The sequence below is a fragment of the Parus major genome, chromosome 2, assembly GCF_001522545.3.
Source record: "Parus major isolate Abel chromosome 2, Parus_major1.1, whole genome shotgun sequence".
Taxonomy (NCBI): domain Eukaryota; kingdom Metazoa; phylum Chordata; class Aves; order Passeriformes; family Paridae; genus Parus; species Parus major.
Genome location: NC_031769.1, coordinates 181,082 through 191,010, shown reverse-complemented (window position 1 = coordinate 191,010; position 9,929 = coordinate 181,082). Strand labels below are relative to the sequence as shown.

The following is a 9,929-nucleotide window of genomic DNA, read 5'->3' as shown; positions in this document are numbered from 1 at the left end:
GCTCCTGGAATTCCTGAGGGATCCAGAGCTCCTGCTGGCTTCCTGCTTGGGATCCCCTGCTCATGGAACTCCTGCAGGGATCCAGAGCCCTCACTCAGTTCCTGCTTGGGATCCCCCTGAGCCAGCTCCAGCTCCTGGAATTTCTGCAGGGATCCAGAGCCTTTATGAGGTTCCTACTTGGGATCCCCCATTCCTGGAATTCCTGCAGGGATCCAGAGCTCCTCACTGGGTTCCTACTTGGGATCCCCCTGAGCCAGCCCCTGCTCATGGAATTCCTGCAGGGATCCAGAGCCTTTATCAGGTTCCTACTTGGGATCCCCCGTTCCCGGAATTCCTGCAGGGATCCAGAGCTCTGCTGCTGCTCTCCAGTCCCTGGGCCTGTCTCAGAACCACCTTGTCAGTGTTCCAGCCCCTGCCTTTGAGTCGAGCTGAGGCTGCTGGGTGGGACAGAAGGTGGAATAGTGTGCTAGGATGAGGGAGATCCTGATTTGGGAGCAAGGACCACAGCACCTTTCCCATGCCCAAGTCATCAGGCCCGAAGCTGACACAGAACCAGTCCCTTGGGAGCGCCTGTGGTGGGCACAGGGAGAGGGTAGTGCTGCAAAACCATCACCAGAGATAAAACCTGGGGCTCTCACTGCCTCCTGATGCTCTTGGATGGCACTTCCACCCTCAGCACGTCCCTCTCACGGGAAGGAGAAGCGTGTCAGGGTGTCAGGACAAGCCTGCAGCCCCTGCTGAGCGCTGAGCAGCCAGAGCTTGTGGTTCCTCAACTCTTCCCTCTTCTCTCTGCTGCATAACCCAGGCCAGAGCTCTTAACCTGCTGCCAAAGGAGCACATTCCATGCTGGGAGCCTTAATCTGCTCTCAGGCACATGAAAGTCAAGGGCACTCCTGGCTGGCTGCTGTGTGTCCCAGACAGCATCGATACAGCATGGATTTATCCTCAGAGTCAGCAGCACAGCCCTCCTCCTGTCAGCTCAAGGGATTCAGTTTGCATTCAATTGCACTGCCCTTCATTTTCTAAATATTCTCATCGAGTTACTAAATCCTAACAATTGCCTTGTTAAGCAAATTGTGCTTTTTGTAGTCTAATTAACATGGAGCTGTTTTTTAGAGTCTGAGAATGTCGTAGTGTTGGGGTTTTTTTTGTTCACTGATCTGTAGATTTATGCTGAGCCCCCCCCCCCCAAAAAAAATGCAGGTTCTGCTGCACTTCTGCATCTAAACTGTGAAAACAATGAATATTATCAACTCTGGTTACTGAATTTCTATAAAACCTTTAAATTTTCCTTCAATTTTCTGCTCAGCTGGACTCTGTAGGTGCACCTGCCTTTTGGTAGGTAAAAATGAAATGTTCTGTTGAGCTCAGGGGCTGAGTGCAGCGTGGCTGGGTGGGAATGTGAGCTGGGAGCACGGGGTGTGTGTCCAGCAGAGCTCCCAGAGCAGCCCTGGCTGTCTCTGCCTCCCCAGTCTGCACCAGGTCCTCCATGTGAAGGAGGTGCTGTTGGGTTCCCCAGGGATTTGGTTGGATTTTTTTGGCAGGATCAGTGTCCTGGGCTCACGTGGATCCCGAGGAAGAGCACCAGGAGCTTTTTGAGAACTGAATTCTTGGTGTGTGGCCCCAGGGCTGGGCGATGCTGTGCCCTCGGTGTCACCGGTCCTGGGCGTGGGATTATCCTTGGCCTGGGAATTAGAGCATGCAAGGAGTTCTCCTGGGTCACCTGCTGCAGCAGGTTTATCCCTGTTCCAGTGCCCACACTTCTCCTTTTGCTGGTTGAAACCATCCCTTTGTCTCCATCCAGGGGAAAATAGAGAAAAGGCCAGAGCCAGCCGCCGCCGCGCCCAGGTCTGAGCCCAGCACGGGCACTAAAGTGGCTCCTAAAGCAGCCTCAGCAAAAGAGGGGGTCCCCAAACAGCCCAATGGGAAAGTGAGTTCCTTTCAGACTTTTCTCTGGGGGAGATGAAGGAAAACGTTTCCATTTTGAGTCACTGTCCCTCCTCTCCAGCTGTCCTCCTCTCTCCTGTCAGTGGCACTGTTCCTTGCACAGACACTTCCCGTTCTCTCTCGGGCACCCTGAGATGTTCCCAGGGAAACTCCTCCAGGGAGGGAGGGATCTTCTCCCCCCTGCTGGAAAGGTCTCCAGAGCAGAGTCCTCCTGTTTCACTTCCAGGTTAATACAGCCTTGACTCTGAGCCTGAGGGTTTCCCTCAAAGCCAGCTCTTCACACACAGCCAGTTTGTAACGAGGAGAGAGGCTGAGCTCACAGCTGCTTCCTTTAGCATTGCAGAATACAAAGGAATTCACATCTTTCCTGCAATATTCCCAACCCAGTTGTACCAAAACAGGAACTCCAAGCCTGAGGCCATCACCATTTGGTTACTCCAAAGTACAAGTGGATGGCGTGAGGTGGGAGTGCCAGAGTTTAATTCCAGTAGGATCAGGCAGGAATGGTCAGGAATGAAGAGGACTTGTAGCTCTAGGGAGTCAGTGAACCACTCCACCCTCCATGGCACAGTTGTGTTCCCACAGCTGCTGCTCCCTGAGTCCTGAATCCTTCTGACCTGGCTGAGGAGCTCTGGGGAGCTGCCCAAGAGTTGGGTGATCCCTGCTGTGCTCCAGGTTTGGCACCTCCTCTTGCACAAGTCAGGATGCAGCTGGGGCCGCTCGTGCTGGGGTGAATAACTGCAGGCTAAGCCGTGGTGTTACTAACCTGTGTAAACCCTGTGTAAACACTGCTGTCTAACCCAGCTACTGCTGGGAGTAGAGCTCACCTCAGCCACTCCTCTTGTATTTAAAAACCACAGAATCATTGAGGCTGGAGAAGCCCTTGGAGATCATGAAGTCCAGCACTGCTGAGCCACCGCCAGCCACGTTCTCACACCCTTCAATCTGAGTCAGTGAGGAGGAGAAACAATTCCATTAACCTAAAACTCACCTGACATCGTTCCTCTGAAGGGGTCCCACCTTCAGTAGAAGGTGGGACACCCTCAGGGGAGGGACAGACCCCACTTTCAGCAGAAGGGTGTTTCTCAGACCCAGCTTTGCTGCCCAGGAGTTTGGAGGGACGTTGTCCAGGGCTGGAGCCAGTCCAGGTGTGGGCACGGAGCAGCTCCCAGCACGGTGGCTCCGAGGGCTGGCTCTCCCTGCTCTGGGGCAGCTGTCACTGGAGACCTCCCAGGAGGCTTCCTGGGGCATGGAGAGTGCCATGCCATCCTCTGGGCTGGCTCTCCCTGCTCCAGGGAGCTCTCCAGGGCGGTCCCATCCCGCTCCCCACGGTGCTCCCAGCCTGCCACTAACACTGTCTGTGCAGCTCCTGTCCTCCACTTCTGTCACTGTCCCTCTCTTGGTGGCTTCCCCCGGCACTGGGCGAGTCCCACAGGGTCCCTGCTGCTCCAGCACCCCTCAGCCTCCTGCTGAATGCCAACTCTAACCAGTCCTCTTCCCTTGTGTTGTTTTCCGTTCTGTAACGTTCCAGGTCCAGATAGTCTCCAAAAAAGCGAACTACAGCCATGTTCAGTCCAAGTGTGGTTCCAAGGACAATATTAAGCATGTCCCTGGAGGTGGGAATGTAAGTATGGGTCTGGGCAAGCTGTCTGTCTGCTAACTCCTTCTCTGCTGCTGTGTTGGGTGTGCCAGCCTCAGGAGTGCCCTGCTGGAGGCAGAGGCTGTGGCAGAGCCCAGGGCTCCTGGAGACAGCTCAGCCTGGAGGATTATTGCATTTTCTCTCGGGCTGCCAGGCTGAACTGTGTGTTTTGTTTCAGTGTACAGCTACACCTGGGCTGTTCCTGCCCAAACTCAGACGTGGCTGAGCCTGGGCTGGGAGTTCCCTCAGCACCTCCTCACTCCCTGAGCTCCCCTGGAACCTGGATCTCCCACAGCACATTAATTATGGTCTGGAAGGGCCTGCTACTCTCCCCTGGCTTACAGGGCCAGCTGGAGCCACACTCATTCACTTCTTGTTTCATAAAAGGGACTTTGGAGCAGGCAAAGGCTCTGGGATTTAACCTTTGAGCTGCGATTAATTTCTAAATTTAAAGGCTGCTGGTATCTCTGGCAGCAGGGCTGAGCTCATTAAAATAGAACATTAATCTGGTGGTGTCTGCAGCTTGGTTTGGGGTGTTGGATGCTCCAAGTGCCTGCCAGGCAGCCCAGGTTAACCATGCAGACCCTGACAGAGCTGGGCTGCTGGCACAGCACGGGCTCAGGAATGCAAACTTTGGGTGCTTTCAAAGACACTGAAGGAGTTGAGGCCAAGGAAGTTTTTTGCAGAGGTGTCTAAATGTCCTGGGTTCCTGAGGAGTGATGTCCAGCTGTCACATCTGAGGTGCCCTGGGTGTCTGGTCAGAGTCTGGTGCAGTGACACAAACCCTGCTCAGGACCTGCCTGTGGAGCCAGCTTGGGGCCACTTTTCCTGGGAAAAGCTGGCTGAACCTCTACATGACTGATCTTTCCACAAATCCTCACAAAGTGGCAACCAAATGTGGGTCCTTAACAATGAAATGAATTCCCTCCAGGTTGCTTGCCAAGGTGGCCACAGACAGATGCTGAAGTCACTGATCCCAGGCTGCCTTCCCACATCCCTGCTGGGGGTTTGGGATTTGTGCTTCTCACTTGCTGTTTCCATGATTTACACCTGTCTATGGGAGTGTTTCCATGGAAATGCTCCCACAGGATATCTGGGAATGCTGCTGTGAGCCCTGCTGTCTGTGGGGAGCCCTCAGGGGGTTTTTGAGCCCAGTTTCTATTCCTGCTGCCTGTTCCACCTGGTCCTGTCCCCCAGCTGGTGGCAGAAGTGTCCTTGGCCACCCTGGTGACAGTTTCTGGAGCATTTCCCTGTCCATGGACTCCAAGGAGCTGTATTTTATAAACCACTTCAATTTTGCCATCTTTACATTGTTCAGCCTTTCAGGAGTCTCACAGGTGCCTTTCCTGTTCTTTCAGGCTACCAGAAATGGGGCTGAAATGTGGGGGAATCTTTCCTTGCCTAATTAACTGTGTCAGTGAAGTGTCCTTCTGCTCCTGAATCACCATCCTGTCCTTCCCTCTGCAGTGCCAGGCATTCCCAGCCCTGGGGACAGCTGTGTCCCTGCTTTCTTCTTCTCTTCTCCTCTCCCACACTCCCCTCTCACCACTGTGGTTTTACTCCTTGCTCAACTACTTAAGCAGCTCTTTATTCTGCATTTTCTGAGCCAAAAGCTCATTTCCAGGTTCCAAATGCTCCCAAAGCAGCTCCAGGCAAGCATTCCCAGCCCTCCATCTCAGGCAGTGTGGATGTGACTGCTCAGTGTCTTCCCAAAAAAATTCATTTTCTTTAATTCATTTTTGTGTCTTCCCCCCTCCCTTTGGAGCACTGTGATTTTAGCGACCTCCTCCAAGGTGTTTTCTTGTTCAAGTAGTTGTGATGATCCCTTCTGGTGGAATTCCCAGTGTTTGATCCCAGCTGGAGCTGTCTGGAAGGTCTCCTCTGGTCTGTGCCTTCAGCTTTTAGGGATCCTAAAGGAGTGCTGTGGTTTGGAAAAGATTCCTGGTGGAGCTGCAGGGCTGCTGTGGTGGAAGTGATGGACATGGAATGGTTTGGGTTGGAAAGGACCTTAAAGATCATTGAGTGCCCCTGGCTGCTCCAAGGGCTGCCCAGCCTGGCCTGGGACACTCCCAGGGCTGGGCATTGTCCTGCCAGCCCACCCAGGTGGCTCCAGGCTGGCTCTCTGGTCAGGATGGTGCCCTCATCCAAGGAGATCATTTCTTCTCCATGCCAAGATCCCCCAGAGGCAGGAGCTGTGGTTCCTGCTCACCTTACACTCACCAGAAAGACACAAACAGACTTCAGTTTCCTGGGGAAAAGGTTTTGATGGGTTTTCTTTAGCATTTCCCACTCTCAGAACCACTGAGGTTGGAAAAGATCTCCAAGACCATCGAGCCCAACCTTTGACCGAGCTTTCTGTTCAGAGGAAGCAGCAGAGGTGGAATTTACAAAGTGCAGTGTTGTGTTGGTGAAGGTCTGAAGGGAATTTGGAGTGTTTCCCTGTCCTGTGGCTTGGCTGGATTGGGAAGTGCTCAGGGACAGAAAACCCAGCAAGAGTTGAGGCTCACAGTCCCCAGCTGAGCCTCTGCCAAACTCCCAAAGTTTATTTCTGGCACACAGTCTGTGTTTGGCTCTGCAGCTCCTGTCTCCTACACAGACCCTTCCATGCAGGGGGACAGTCAGGATCTCAGGAGTCCCAGCTCTAACAAGCAGCAGCATTTCAAAGTGCATCCTGTGAAATAAATTGAATCTCAGGTCTGAGCAAGCAAGGACTGGTGATTAAAGCTGTAGGAACTTTACTCACAACCCCTGAGAAAATCCAGTCAGGGTCTGATTGACCTTTTGGGGCTGTCACAGGGCTGGGGACGTGGCAGGAGCTGTGCTGTCCTGGGACTCCTCCCTGTGCTCACAGAGCAGGAGGATGGATCCCTGCTTCCCTGGGAAGAGTTTTGCCAAATTATCCTGAGAACTCTCAGGAAACTCCCAGAGTAGCTGGTGGGTCAAGGAGTTCTTGTCATATCCAAAAGGAAATCCCTGGGTTTCCTCTGTGAGCTGACCTGGAGCAGAACTTCTGAGCCTGCAGGTTCCAGCTGGTGGCTGCTCTCAGCACTGTCCTGGAGAGGGATGGATTCCTGGAGCAGTGCATTCCATCTGGGCACCATCATCCCTCAGAGAATTCCAGACTGGTTTGGGTGGAGGGACCTCAAGGATCATCCAGAGCCAGCCCTGCCATGGCAGGGACACCTCTGTCACTGTCCCAGGCTGCTCCAAACCCTTCCAGCCTGGCCTTGGGCACTGCCAGGGACCCAGGGACAGCCACAGCTGCTCTGGGAATTCCATCCCAGCCAGGAATTCCCAATTCACAATATCCCATCCAAGCAGTGGGAGCCATTCCCTGTGTCCTGTCCCTCCATCCCTTGTCCCCAGTCCCTCTCCAGCTCTCCTGGAGCCCCTTCAGGCCCTGCAAGGGGCTCTGAGGTGTCCCTGGAGCTTCTCCAGGCTGTCCATGGTGGTGGGGAGCAGAGGCTGGGGCTGGTGGGGGGCTCTGGGAGGTGTCCCCAGGCTGGGCAGGAGCCGTGTGGGGACCGTGGCTCCAGGCAAGGTTGGTTTTTATTGTTGCTGTTCCCAGAGCTGCTGGATCCTGAGCTGGACCCTGAGCTTGGCCTCTTGCTGCTTCTGTCCCTCTGTCCTGCTGCCTGGGCTCTGTCCCTCGCTGCCCCTGGCTCACAGCTGGGAGCACTCCAGGATTCCTGGGGATCTGCAGGAGGAATAACGAGGGAGAGCAGGGCACAGGCTCAGCAGGCACAGCGTGGTGTCTGAGCTGCCCTTGGACCTCCAGAGCCTGCAGAGCTTCCTCTGTGCTCAGCTGCTGCTTTTTGTCCCTCCAGGTGCAGATCCAGAACAAGAAAGTCGACCTTTCCAAAGTGTCCTCCAAGTGTGGATCTAAAGCAAATATCAAGCATAAGCCAGGTAGGAATTTTGCCATTTCCTCATTTGTCTGTAAGTTTTGTCCCTGAAACACGGTCCTGGATTGGAACTGGAATAGTTTAAGGGGCTTGTTGCTTTCAAGGGGTGTCCCCAGTGCTTCTGGGCATTCCTAAAAATGCTTCTTCCACAGTTCCTGGTGTTTTCATGAGCAGGGATTAGGAGATGTGGGATGTCCTCTTGCCTGTGCAGATAACCTCCAGCTTTAACTCATTTCTGCTTTTCCTGCTCATGGAGAAGGAAAATGTGGCTGCTTCCCATGATCATTCCAGGAAGCTTCATCCATGCTCACAGAGGGCTTTGGGGCACTCTGAACATCCCAGGCTGTTCATGGAACGTGGAAGGATAAAGGAAATTCCCTCCAGTTCTTCAGAGCTCATACAAAGCTCCTTTTAGCTTTGAGTCCAGCTCCTGCCTCCCATGAAACCCTTCTGGCCCTTGGGTGAATTTTCTGGTTTGAGTGTGGGAATTGGCTGCTCCCTGCTGAGAATTCTGCCTGAATTCCTGGGGATCTCAGGTTTCTCCTCAGGCTGTGCCCAGCCCGAGGTGCTGGCTCAGCCTGAAGGAGTTCAGCACTCAGTTCAGTGCCTTCAGCTGGCCCCCAGTGCCTGGGGACGCTTTTCCACCCATGAACGTGCAGAGTTCAGAGCCCAGGGCTGGGAACCGCGGCACAGGCTGCTCTTTGTCCCCTCTGGGAGTGCCCTGCAGCCTCCCCAGCCCCAGGCTGGAGCAGGTCCCTCCTGCAGGAGCCCCTGGCTCCGGTGGCGCGTTGGGAACGCGGTGCCACGGCCGCGACCTCCGCCAGTAACGAGCTGGGAGCGACAATCGCTGCCCTTGTCCGGCCTGATGGAAGCACAGCCAGCAGCTCCCACAGGGATGAGCTGCTTTTGTTGGAACAAACCCCTCCATTTCCACCCTCAGCCGTGCCAGGCTCGCAGAGGGGGGCTCAGGGTTGAACGATGTCGCCGGGAGGCAAAGCTGTGCTTAGCAAGATCTCAGCTGTCGGAGAAGCTGCTGGGATATGGACTGACTGCAGCCAGGGAAAGGTGGCCCTGTCCATGCAGGAATCATCTTTGGGGATCCCAGTCTGTGGGAAGAATTCCCCTGTGAGGAAAGGCTGAGAGAGTTGGGATTGTTCACCTGGAGAGGGTTTTGGGGTGACCTCAGTGTGGCCTTGCAGGATCTGAAGGGAGCCATGAAAGATGGGGAGCAATGATTTCCCAAGGCCTGCAGTGCCAGGATGAGAGGGAAAAGCTTCCCAGTGCCAGAGGGCAGGGCTGGATGGGATTTTGGGCAGGAATTGTTCCCTGGGAGGGTGGGCAGGGCCTGGCACAGGTGCCCAGAGCAGCTGGGGCTGTCCCTGGATCCCTGGCAGTGCCCAAGGCCAGGCTGGACACTGGGGCTGGAGCACCTGGGACAGAGGGAAATGTCCCTACCATAGCAGGGGATGGCACTGGATGATCCTTAATGTCCCTCCCAACCCATTCCAGGATTCTGGATTCTGTGATTAATGGGAACTGCAGCATTCTGGAATCTTTCCCATTCTGGAAAATTCTTGCTAAAATTTCTGCAGCTCTTTTTCTGACCTCCAGCTCCTCCTGAGGCTGCAGTGCCAGGGAGGAGCTGTCCAGGCAGGCAGGGGTGCCCGGGGTGCCAGGCTGGAGCAGGGGAAGGATAAGGAGGGCAGGAAGGCAGTGAGGCAGGAGCAGGAGCTGTCCTGGCACTGCTGCATGCACAGATGGCTGAGCTGGGGAGGCCTGGGCAGGGACAGGGACACAGGGACAGCAACAGTGGGACTCAGCCTTGGAATGGCACCAGTGAGGGGTGTGGGGGTGGCATTTCACAGCTCTGCTGGGGGAGGCAGCCTCAGGAGCAGATCAGGGGGATCTGTTCAGCCTGTCTGCATGGGCAGCATTCCCCAGGGCCCTGTTTGCTGGCATGGCTGGAAATCACCAACTTCAGTCTTCCAGTTTGAAACCAAGCTTGTCCTGGGGAGAGGCTGAGCCTTCCAGTGACCGTGGAACTTGTCCTGTCCCTCCTCCAGAGGGTCCCCAGCAGCTCTGGGGCAGGGCTGGGAACACCTGGGTGGGACTGCTGGCCCCAAACTCAGCCCTGTCCGTGTCCCTGCAGGGGGAGGAGACGTCAAAATCGAGAACCAGAAGCTGAACTTCAAGGAGAAGGCCCAGGCCAAAGTGGGGTCTCTGGACAACGTGGGACACTCGCCGGCTGGAGGAGCCATCAAGGTGAGAGCAGGGACCTGCCACATCCAGGGAATGGCTTTGATCCAGTTCTCCTCCTGCTGCTCCTCAAGTGCAGCTCCTCCACCACAGCCTGTTACAGCCTCCTTGCTTCTGGGGCTCTGCTGTGCACCCCAGGGTGAGGCTGGAACTCAGGGTGAGGAGGGAACCCAGGGTGAGGA

The 9,929-nt window shown here is 55.1% G+C and overlaps 1 protein-coding gene across 7 annotated transcripts in view; it reads left to right on the top strand.

Annotated features, from left to right (window-relative positions):
- Nucleotides 1-9,929, top strand: part of LOC107200260 (microtubule-associated protein 4-like) — a 45,879-nt gene that overhangs the window by 33,044 nt on the left and 2,906 nt on the right. For 5 of the 7 annotated variants that reach the window (XM_015618495.3, XM_015618499.3, XM_015618498.3 and 2 more), the window contains 4 exons: nucleotides 1,805-1,930; nucleotides 3,479-3,571; nucleotides 7,414-7,495; nucleotides 9,641-9,753. In XM_015618495.3, coding sequence (XP_015473981.1) covers nucleotides 1,805-1,930; nucleotides 3,479-3,571; nucleotides 7,414-7,495; nucleotides 9,641-9,753 — 414 coding nt within the window. The remainder of the gene's footprint in view (nucleotides 1-1,804; nucleotides 1,931-3,478; nucleotides 3,572-7,413; nucleotides 7,496-9,640; nucleotides 9,754-9,929) is intronic. The other 2 variants (XM_015618497.3, XM_015618500.3) reach the window with 2 other exon arrangements.